The sequence below is a fragment of the Schistocerca americana genome, chromosome 3 (genome assembly GCF_021461395.2).
Source record: "Schistocerca americana isolate TAMUIC-IGC-003095 chromosome 3, iqSchAmer2.1, whole genome shotgun sequence".
NCBI classification, from domain to species: Eukaryota; Metazoa; Arthropoda; class Insecta; order Orthoptera; family Acrididae; genus Schistocerca; species Schistocerca americana.
Genome location: NC_060121.1, coordinates 963,822,171 through 963,834,562, shown reverse-complemented (window position 1 = coordinate 963,834,562; position 12,392 = coordinate 963,822,171). Strand labels below are relative to the sequence as shown.

The window sequence follows — 12,392 nt, the reverse complement described above, 5'->3', positions numbered from 1 at the left end:
CAAGTACAAAGGTCAACATAATTCTGTGTGGGGACATTAACATCAACACTAATACCATAAATGAATCCAGCAGCACCTTCATAAACATTCTTCAAAGTTTTGGCATGTACCTATCGGTTAATAGTGCAACAAGGGTTACAACAATGACTGCATCAGTAATTGACCATGTGGCCACAAATATGGACAGGGAAAAATGTGATGTAGCTGTAAAAGATCTCGGACTGTCAGACCATCTCTGTCAAACAACAACAGTAAAATCAGGCATCGAATCATTCCCCAAGCTACAAGCCTACAAACGACATCCATCAGAAATCAAAATAAAAGATTTTTCAAAAGAACTAGAAAAACAAAGCTGGGAGGAAGTGTATAAAGAAACCAATGTGAATATGAAATTCTCTAAATTCTCTACATTGTTCAAATTGAACTTTGATAAGGCATTTCCAAAAGTATGCATGTCTGTATCAACACCTCACAAAAACAGATGGATAACAGCAGGTATTAAGAAGTCCTCCCAAACACTTAAACACCTCAGTTCCATAGAAAAGATTTGCAATGATCCAGAATTCTTAAATTTCTATCATAGATACAAAAAGATCTATAGGAAGGTGTTGATTGCTGCAAAAGTCATTTAATGACAAAATAATATACAATGCAGACAATAAAAGCAAAGCAGTCTAGGATGTTATAAAAAAAGAAATGGGGAGATGCTAACAAATGCAGAATATCATACTGCTAAGGGAGGGGGTAAGGTAATAAATGACCCACAACACTTATCAAACTATGTAAACGAGCATTTTTCGAGTATTGCAGAGAAATTACAGCAAAAATTCCCCCAAACAAATATAACACCTGTAAATAATATTGAATAAAATACAATGATGTTACTTCCAACCACAGAGAATGAAGTCAATAAAACTGTTCAAAAACTAAAACTAAAATGTCAGTAGGCTTAGATGAAGTCCAGTGTGTGTACTGAAACAATGCATAGGGACTATACAAGGCCCCTTAACAAATATAATAAATGAATCCTTCATAGCAGGGACATTTACAGAGCAGTTTAAACAGGCAAGAGTTTTAGCTTTTCTCAAAAAAAGTAATGCCAAAGATATTTGGCGTCTGGTTAAATATTTGTCGAGACAACGGGACACATAACGAAATGGGATAGTCCCGTTAAGAACGGCAAGTCTGGTCACCCTACTCCATATGACAGTCTGTAATATGTACTTTCTCTCACTGTTGGTTTTCACAGTTACATCCCTCATCATCAATTTGATTTGGAGTTGCGTTATCACTGATCTAATATGTAGTGCATGTTATATACGAGGCACATCTCATAAATAATGCACACTAATTTTCGTTCTCTTTTTTACTTATATGGCTTTTTTCCAAATTCTCTTTACAGTCCTTCAAAACAGTCTGCCTGATCCTTTATAACTGAACCCCAACGACTCGGAAGCTCTATTCTTCCCCCCAGGACACCACTACTGTTCACCTGTAGAATGGTTCGGCTAATGGTTGTAGAAAGCTCTTCCAGATAAATATAGTGACGTCTACGCATAGGTTTTTTCAGTTTCGAAAACAAGTCGAAGTCTGGTGGACGCATGTCCGGGCTGTAGGGAGGATGAGGCAGCGCTTCCCACCCGTATTCCCGCAGTTTTTGGGCTACAATACTGTCGGTATGCGGTCAGACATTGTCGTGGAGAATGAATGGCCCAGCCTCGGTCAGCTTGGATCGGGTTTTATGCCTTTTTCTGCAATGGTTTTGCATGAGTTTACCGTAGTACACTGCTGTATCGCTCGGTCCACATGGGACACTATCAGTCACCACGATTCCTTAGTGATCACAAGAAAAATTCGTCATTTGCTTGAGTTTCGATTGAATATGTAGAAATTGTTTTGGACGTGGAGACTCTGAAGCTCTCCATTCATTAGAATGTGATTTCAACTCTGGTTCAAAGCCTCTAATCCTCTTTTCATCAACAGCGACAATTCGGCACAAGAATTCTTGGCCTTCACGGTCGAATTGTTGTTCAAACAAGGTTGCAATGTCCACGCGTTTCTGCTTCTCTTCAGCAGTCAAACAATGTGGGACCCCTCTCGCAGACATATTTCTCTTCTTCAAATCATTTGTCAGAATACAGAAAACAGATGCTGGGAGGATTCTCATGGCTTCAGAGCGTTCCTTACAAGTTGCACTGCGATCTCCGTCAAGAGCATTCTGCCACAAGTTTCACACTTTGTTCATCTGTTGACGTTTTTGGTCTTCGGTTTGTGGATTATCGTCTGTGCACATACGACCGCCACGAAAACGATTAACCCAGCATGGAGCTGTACTATGATCCACTGTAAACTCACCACAAACTTCATGCCCGCAGCTTGAGGTCTCATGGTCGCGTTCTCGCTACCCGACCTCGGGGTCCCGGGTTCGATTCCCGGTGGGGTCAGGGATTTTCCCCTGCCTCGAGATGACTGGTTGTTTGTGCTGTCCTTATCATTTCATCATTATTCATGAAAGTGGCGAGATTGGACTGAGCTAAGGTTGGGAATTTGTGCGGGTGCAGATGACCGCTCAGTTGAGCACCCCACAAACCAAACATCATCATCACAAAACTTCACTTAATGCACTACAGATTTCTGTGGGGTTTTTGTCGCATAAAGTTTCGATCTTGATGGACGACCTCTGCTCTGCAGCAGTCACAGTACCGGAGACAATTGCAGGGTCCATTTCTACCTCTCGCCAGTTTTATGTTAGAGTACACAGTAAAAATTAAAAAAATAAAAAAAGATCATGTACTTCTTCCTCAAACTCCCAACATCTGACATAATTTTCATTGAAACTTCCTGGCAGATTAAAACTGTGTGCCCGACCGAGACTCGAACTCGGGACCTTTGCCTTTCGCGGGCAAGTGCTCTACCAACTGAGCTACCGAAGCACGACTCACGCCCGGTACTCACAGCTTTACTTCTGCCAGTACCTCGTCTCCTACCTTCCAAACTTTACAGAAGCTCTCCTGCGAACCTTGCAGAACTAGCACTCCTGAAAGAAATTGCGGAGACATTGCTTAGCCACAGCCTGGGGCACACAGTTTTAATCTGCCGGGAAGTTTCATATCAGCACACACTCCGCTGCAGAGTGAAAATCTCATTCTCGATAATTTTCATTGTTGTGGCGTCAAACAGTCGACAGTAATACCACAGTCTAACATAGCAGTCGCGACACTCACTGGTGTAAAAGTTGTTACCGTTTGACAGATGGAGCAACACTAGCGCTCCAAGTGGCGAGTAAGGTGAACGTCAGACGCGTCGTAAGCATGTTTGTTTTGCACCCTTTTCCTACGTAATTTGCGAAATATTTGAGTTATTTTCTTGCCTCCAAGGGTTTGTGTAGTATCAGAAGCCATATATGTTTCTAAAAATGATTCTAAAATAAGCGCAAGTATGGACAAAACCATGAATCGAGTGAAAAGCTACAACACATTCGTGAAGAAACACTTGTGACGTTGGACAGAATTGCGACTTACCACGTTGATATCTGTAGACTATAAACACACAGATTCACGCGTAAGAAGCACAGACATGTACCTCTACATGCGAAAGCGATCGTCAGTTCATTATCGTTCTGTATGCGTACTGTGTTTGTCACTGTCGCCTGTTGCGACAAGCACGACCTTCATCTTTATATTATTCTAAGTGGGACAAGCAACTGGCAAATAGTGGGGAAATATGTTGGAAACTTTATAATGTGCTAATTACATTACATTTCACGCAAAACCAAATATTTGAATAATTTTCAAACAATCTGTCAGTGAACAAGGCGCTAAAAAATATCATACGAAGGGAGCAAGGGAAATTAAGTGACTAACAACAGAAGTGAATGAAATACATACCTACCTATTGACTTCAACATTCGTTTGTCCCTGTTCACTTCATCCTTTTGATACAATTTCTGTCGCTGTCTGTAGGCACTTTCCTTTTCCTGTAATAGTTTTGCTCGAAGTCTAGCGATCTGCAATTTCTGACACTTCACACGTTTTTGTAAGACACGAATAACTGCACTTAATCTAACCACTTCATCGTCAAAGCAGGTCTGTGTTGACGATTCACACGAATCTAACACTGATACATGGAAAGTTGAACTGGCTGCATCTGTGTCATTCGACTGTTTCAGAGCTTCAAACGGATTGTCGAATCTATGTGGCCGTTTCCTCTTCAGCGTCAGTTTAGGTGGCTTATTTGGGATGTCAAACAGTGTGAGTACTGCATTCCACACGAGTTTATTATTGTTGCATTCATGGACTGGTTTTGTTCGAAATGTAGCGAACAAAACCTAATATTATTATACAGGTAAAATGGGTCTTTTTTGATAAGCTCTACTCGTCTGCTATTAACTAGCCATTTTCTGCTCCTAAAACGAAAGATTAATCATTAATACACATGTAGTTTGCAAAGTGAATCCTGACGATACAGTTTAGTAACATGATGGTACCGGTATATACCTCTCAGGATCCTTACGAAACCTAAAAAAAGACAGCTGTGGTGTCTTCTTCCTGTTCTTGCTGCAATTTATTGCGCTACAAACGCTCCCGCTTGTAAAAACCATTGTAGAAATCAAAACAAACAACCACTATTCGCTTTCATGATCGCGCCGAACTCACAGTTCAACTTACTGACCGCTTGGGGCGCTGCTGGCGAGGTGGGCAACAAAATAGAGGCGAAGTGTCGCGACTGTTATGTTAGACTGTGGTAATACTAATCTGTGCATTGTTTATGAAATTTCCCCCGAAAGAACGTCAGTGGCAGCTGTGATAATTATTACTATTGTCTTTGCAGATGACATACGGATTGACTTCAGCAGCCGTGATGATAACGACTGCGTGATATCCCCATCAGATGTGACAGAAGCACCTACCATCCAACCCTGGCCAGTCGAAAAAATCCTGGGAGAAACACAATTCACGGCGCGCATCGGGCCCACTGGTGGGAAGCGCGGTTACACCCCAATCACAGGTATGGTATATTCATCAGCTTCATTTGTGCTCTCAGGTGTCTTCTGATAAATCTGCCCACTGGAGGGAAACGCGGTCGCACCCCAATCACAGGTATGGTATATTCATCAGCTTCATTTGTGCTCTCAGGTGTCTTCTGATAAATGTGCCCACTGGAGGGAAACGCGGTCACACCCCAATCACAGGTATGGTATATTCATCAGCTTCATTTGTGCTCTCAGGTGTCTTCTGATAAATCTGCCCACTGGAGGGAAACGCGGTCACACCCCAATCACAGGTATGGTATATTCATCAGCTTCATTTGTGCTCTCAGGTGTCTTCTGATAAATCTGCCCACTGGAGGGAAACGCGGTCACACCCCAATCACAGGTATGGTATATTCATCAGCTTCATTTGTGCTCTCAGGTGTCTTCTGATAAATCTGCCCACTGGAGGGAAACGCGGTCACACCCCAATCACAGGTATGGTATATTCATCAGCTTCATTTGTGCTCTCAGGTGTCTTCTGATAAATCTGCCCACTGGAGGGAAACGCGGTCACACCCCAATCACAGGTATGGTATATTCATCAGCTTCATTTGTGCTCTCAGGTGTCTTCTGATAAATCTGCCCACTGGAGGGAAACGCGGTTACGCCCCAATCACAGGTATGGTACATTCATCAGCTTCATTTGTGCTCTCAGGTGTCTTCTGATAAATCTGCCCACTGGAGGGAAACGCGGTTACGCTCCAATCACAGGTATGGTACATTCAACAGCTTCATTTGTGCTCTCAGGTGTCTTCTGATAAATCTGCCCACTGGAGGGAAACACGGTTACACCCCAATCACAGGTATGGTACATTCATCAGCTTCATTTGTGCTCTCAGGTGTCTTCTGATAAATCTGCCCACTGGAGGGAAACGCGGTTACACCCCAATCACAAGTATGGTACATTCATCGGCTTCATTTGTGCTCTCAGGTGTCTTCTCATAAATCTGCCCACTGGAGGGAAACGCGGTTACACCCCAATCACAGGTATGGTACATTCATCGGCTTCATTTGTGCTCTCAGGTGTCTTCTCATAAATCTGCCCACTGGAGGGAAACGCGGTTACATCCCAATCACAGGTATGGTACATTCATCAGCTTCATTTGTGCTCTCAGGTGTCTTCTGATAAACCTGCCCACTGGAGGGAAACGCAGTTACACGCAAATCACAGGTATGGTACATTCATTTGCTTCACTGGTGCTCTAAGGTGTCTTCTGACAAACTTGCCGTTTCATATGAATGTATTCATGTACTAGGTCAGGCACAAAAATAAATGTTGTGAATTCATTATTTCAAGGATGTTTCTCGATGATATCTAAATACAGAGATAATAGAAAGAGGAAACTCCCCTTTGATTTTCCACATTATTTCAATAAAAAACGAGATACCTGTCACAACTGATAACATTTTGATAATCTGTTATGTGTAGACTGTATGCCTGATAATTAAGCTGCCGTTATATTATGTCTAAAAAACTTCTTCTTAAGGCCTGGCAACAGTTAGGAGTCCGATGGCTCAAACTTAGGTGCTTCCCCATAAGAGCTTCGGTAGCCATTTCTGTATGAATTATCCAAACGGTGTCTATGCCTATAACAACAATGCAGGACATGCTGCAGGGATCAATACTAGAAACGAAAGACAGCACTGCGTCTTTCACGTACAAGTATCCTGGCACGTGAGGTGAAGAAGTATTAAGAGACAGGTGCCTGTGTGATGCAACGCAGCCCACAGTGTCTGAGTGTGGTTGAACTATTGGTTTGGGAACAAGCATGAGGAACAACATTTCTTAGCCGTATTGCCAAAGCGAGAATGGAAATAACACCAAGCAGAACGGCATGTAGCATCATCCGTCGAGGTGGCTGAGGCTGAAGCAGCAGTGGAGGGGGTTGTGTTTGTAGATTCCTCTGATGGCAGTGCTGCAGTAGAGTTGGTAAGAGAGGAGTTACGGCGGCGGCTGCCAGGTGGCATTTGGTCCACGCGTGTGTGCGGAGCGAGTCGTGCGTACTCTGTACCGAGCAATGGAAATTGCTGCACAGGTGTGCCAACCCCTGAGGCCTGAGAGCCCCCCAGGGGGGTATGGGAGAGTGGCAGAATGTTGTAAGCCTGGTCTGCAATGAGCAACCAGGTGGTCCAAAGTGTAGCATCCAGCATATGATGTGTGTCAATCATAGTGATAAAGCCAGAGCTGTGATGCGGATCTGGAATGCAGTGACTCGTGGCTGATGATGAGGCAGGTAGCTTCCTTTGTAGATCTGAATAGGCTCTTGCATATGGTGGGGTTGGGCAAATTCATATTTGTCCGAAGTGGGAAGCGAAGCCACAATGTCGCAAATCAGGTCCAGTTCATCATGGACGTGACATAGTAAACAAAGGAATTTGAGTTGTCATCAGAGATGCCTTGCAGCTGCGGGATGTGGTCAACTGAGGCAAACCATGTGGTCCTTGCGAAGGGGTGGTAGCTTAGGCCAAAGGACGGGGGAGTCTTGGCGTAACTGTTTGTTGACAACTGTCACTCCCTATCCATAGCTCTGCAGCGTAACTGGCTCGGGTGCAGTAGCGGTGTACCAGTTCGTGACACCGTCAGTGGTATGCAGCACAGTAGGCACATTTGGCTCAACTGTGGTTGAGAAATCAACGAGTCAGTTGTTTGATGGAGTAACACAAACAGGAGTAGAAGGGACCAGCACGGAAGAGTCAACCGTAATCGACTGATGTGCGAAAAACAACGGAGTACAGTTTCCGGGCCCCTCCCCTACAGGCGCATTAAAATTGTTAAAATCGCCTAACGTTTGTGGAACACATGTGTCAGACGCGGCCGGAACACTCATAAAGCAGATGCTCCCTTCTTGAGCGTCCGGCTCGATTTGTACTGCCACTGACTTGGGTGGAAAGCTCACACTGACACTAGGTAAATTTGTAAACATAATCACTGGGGTTTGAGCACATTGTATCAGCCATTGTTGAACACTCAGAACACGTGGAAAGTTCACATTCAACATAAAATTTGCATGCGAAGTTTTGTGCAGGAAAAACATTCTGTTGGTACGGAACATTGCCACACAACTGCTGATTCATGTACAATAACGAAAACTTATTGTTCGTACCTGATGCCGGCACACATGGTTGTGGGAATGTAGAAGCACTGTCTGCTGAGTACTGCTAGCCTTTGTGTTCAGAAACTGCATCGAATAATTGTGAACACGAGGTGGATAATTCGAAAACAATGCGAAAGTGTCCATTGGAAAACCTAGTTGGCATATGTGCAGTGTAGCAGGCAGCAAGCGATCCATTGTGTATTGGTCGATGGAACTAGAGTTCGTTATAGCATTCGAGAATAAATTCGGGGTCACCAGTATGGGTTTAGTGTTGTAGGATTGCCGGATCCAACGATGTACACTATACTCCATGTAATAAGCACTATTTCATTGGTCTGGAGCACACATACACAGACATACACATCTCTTGATTCTCAGTACATGTGTTTACCGTTTCGCGCGCGACCACAGACTGCTCCCAAAGAGCTTGCAAAACAAAGATGTTATAAGTGACTTGGTTGTTAGTCACCACAGCCTTTTCTAGGTATAATCAGACAATTTGGGAAAATTACCACATGGTGTAGGCATCAGTTGCTATTATAGGCAATAATAAAATATTAAATTAAAAATGAAAAGAGGAAGACGTAAAGGAGAAGACTATGGAGAGCAGGGCCACATCTGTGTTTCCGGGGAAGATGAGGGGTATAAATTTCATCTCATAAAATATTGCATGATAACTGAGCTTACTGATCAAAACTTCTGGTAATCATAATTGAGACATCAAACGTAATCAAGAGACTCAGAGAGACCCATAGAACAGGGAGGTATCAGTCAGACAGCTGCTGTCAATACTTCACTACATCACTAATAAAATTTGGCCTATTTGTAACTGTGGCATCAAATGTGATTAAGAGTCCCAAAGAGCTGGGACATAACAGCCAAATAGCCACTGTCAATGCTCCATTATATTACCTACAAGCAACATGAAAAAAAGCTTATGACAGTAGGAAAAAGGAGGCTACTGAAGCATGTCAGGGTTACCTAACTTAGGCAAATAGGCATATTCAGTGAGCAGAAAAATAATCTCACGAGTGCAAAAAAACATCCATAGAACAGCTAGGCTGGTACACCTTTGGCAGATGACTGGGCACTAATAAGAATAAAGAAACAGCTAAAGTTTTATAGCAAAAATAACAAGCAATGATGTCAGAAACAAAGCTAACCAGAAAACTAACTGTAACGATGACAACTTATCCATGAATAAACTGCCCCATGAACACAAATATGGTCTGTTTACAATACTGTGACGATATGCTGTCATGTCAGCTACTAGACTGCCAAGCAAGTGTCAGGGCCTAATGGAGCCATAGTGAGGAAAGGCTCACTCTTCCAATAAATTCAGTTTCTTACCTTTGTTGGCCACATGAAGGTTTTCAAGGTTTCCTATACCTGGGGGCTAATGGTCCCCTTTCCCAACACATCATGTATTCTGGCCATTGGTCCCCAGATTTATAAAACCTTAAAATCCTTCACGTGGCCAAAAATGGCAAGAAACTGAATTTTTTTGAGAGAGTTTGAAACTTTTAAGCCTATCTTTTTCAGATTTCCAAATCTAATACATGAATAAATCTTCAAAGCATCAAACCTTTTTTGATATTAAATTATGGTTGCCACCTATATTACTTATTAATCATTGTTTTAACACCTTAGCCATCAATTAGTTAAGTTTTAGGGCACTACCTCATGAGCCTTTTCTCACTATGGTTCGATGGGGCCCAGGCACTTGCTTGGTGGTTTAGTTGCCGGTATGACAGGGCATGATCACAGTGTCATAAACAGACCACATTTGTGTTCATGAGGTGGTTTCTTTGTTGGTAAGTTATCATCGTTACAGTTTGTTTTCTGGTTAGTTTTGTTTCTGGCATCACTGTTTCATATTTTTATTATAAAATTTTAGCTGTTTCTTTATTCATATTAGTGGCCAGTCATTAGCCTAAGGCGTATTAGCCTAGACATTATATGGATGTATCTTGCTCTTGCGAGGTTATTTTTCTGCTCACTGAATATGCCTATTTGCATAAGTTGGGTACCCCTAACACTCTTAAGTAGCTCTCTTTCCCCTATTGACATAACCTTTTTTTCATGTTGCTTCTGAGTAATGTAATGAAGCAGTGACAGTGGCTATTTTGCTGTTACCTCCCAGTTCTTTGGGACTCTTAATCACATTTGATGTGTCAGTTACAAGTAACAAGAATTTTATTAGTGATGTAATGAAGCATTGACAGTGACTGCCTGGCTGTTATCTTCCAGTTCTATGGGTCTCTTAATAATGTTTAGCACCTGAATTACAATTAGCAGAAGTTTTTGTTGGTAAGCTCAGTTATGGAGCAATATTTTATAAGTTGAAATTTATACCTCTCACCTCTCCCTGAAACACAAATGTGGCCCTGTGCTCCATACTTCAATCCTTGTATGTCTTCCTATTGCTATTTTTATTTCAATAATTTATTATTGTCTTTAATTGCAACTGATGCTTAAACCAGTTTGTAATTTCCTCAGATTGTCTGATGAGGCCTAGAACATGTGAAACACATCACATGTGAAGATTACATACAGCTATTTTGAGCAACCAAGATTGTTGTTTTCTATTCTAAAGTGTGTATGCCACCGTATGAGACCTAATTTTACATGTCATATTTTCATAGTCCTTAAGTGTAATGTGTGCTATCACAGTAGAATTCTTCTGCAGTCATCTTCAAATGCCGGTCCTCTAAATTTTCTAATTAGTGTTCCTTGGAAAGAACTTCAACTCCCTCCCAAGGATATCCATTTGAGTCATAGCATCTAAGTATTGTTCCAACCTATCAGTAACAAACCTAGCAGGCTGCCTCTGTCTGAATTTGATGTCTTTCTTTAATCAGATCTGATATGGATCCCAAGCAGTCATGCAGAACTCAAGAATTGATTCACCAGCATCCTATATGCAGTCTCCTTTATGTGTAAACCATATTTTCCTAAAATTCCCTCAATAAACCAAAGTCCACCATTCGCCTTCCTGACCACAGTCCTCATGTACTCATTCCATTTCACATCACTCTGTAATGTTTATGCTCATATATTTAAATGATGTGACTGTGTCATACAGGACACTACTAATACTTTGTCTGAACTTCAGGGGTTTGGTTTTCCTGTTCATTTCCATTAACTTACATTTCTCCGCATTTAGAGCTTTCTGCCATTCATCACATCAACCAGAAATTTTGTCTAAGTCATCTCGTATCCTTCTACAGTCTCTAAACTTTGGCACTTTACCATACACCATGGCATCATCAGCAAACAACAGAAGATTGCTGTCCACCCTGTCCACCAAATCGTTTATGTATACAGTGAACATCAGTGGTCCTATCACACTTCCCTGGTGCATTCCTGATGATCCCTTGTCTCTTGTGAACACTCGCCATCAAGGACAACTTACTGGGTTCTATAACTTAAAAAATATTTGAGCCACTCACATAACTGTGAACCTTTTCCGTGTGCTCATATGTTTGTTAACAGCTTGCAATGGGGCACTGTGTCAAGTACTTCCCAGAAATCTAGAAATAAGGAAACTGCCCTTCATTCCTGGTCCACAATATATCATGTGAGAAAAGGGCAAGCTGTTTTTTGCATGAGTGGTGCTCCTAATACCATGCTGATATGTGGACATAAGCTTCTTGGTCTCAAGAAAATTTATTACACTCAAAGTGAGAATATGTTCAAGGATAATGAACAAGACATTGGGAAATTGTAGCTATTGTACATTGACTCTAGTCTCATTTTGATAGGTTGTAAACCTGATTTAAAAATTAATGAAATTCATAAACACCATATTGCCAGGAACACAGATTATCAATGAAACTTCCTGGCAGATTAAAACTGTGTGCCGGACCCTAGACTTGAGCTCAGGACCATTGCCTTTTGTGGGCAAGTGCTCTACCAACTGGTGGAAGTAAAGCTGTGAGGACAGGGCATGAGTCGTGCTTGGGTAGCTCAGTTGGTAGAGCACTTGCCCGGGAAAGGCAAAGGTCCCGAGTTCAAGTCTCGGTCTGGCACATAGTTTTAATCTGCCAGGAAGTTTCATATCAGTGCACACTCCGCTGTAGAGTGAAAACCTCATTCTGGACAGATTATCAAAGTTATTAGTCAGCAATAATTAAAAAACAAACAAAAGATGAAAAACAATAAACTACTGTGATAAAAGATGTCACCAAAGAAAAAACACATTTATTCCCATCACCCCCACAAGCTCTCAAGATGCCCATACGTGAACTCTGAAAACCTCCCAG

The 12,392-nt window shown here is 42.0% G+C and overlaps 1 protein-coding gene across 1 annotated transcript in view; it reads left to right on the top strand.

Annotated features, from left to right (window-relative positions):
* LOC124605793 (protein Skeletor, isoforms B/C) overlaps nucleotides 1–12,392 on the top strand; it is a 686,779-nt gene that overhangs the window by 628,594 nt on the left and 45,793 nt on the right. Inside the window, exon 10 of the mRNA XM_047137685.1 lies at nucleotides 4,831–5,007. Coding sequence (XP_046993641.1) covers nucleotides 4,831–5,007 — 177 coding nt within the window. The remainder of the gene's footprint in view (nucleotides 1–4,830; nucleotides 5,008–12,392) is intronic.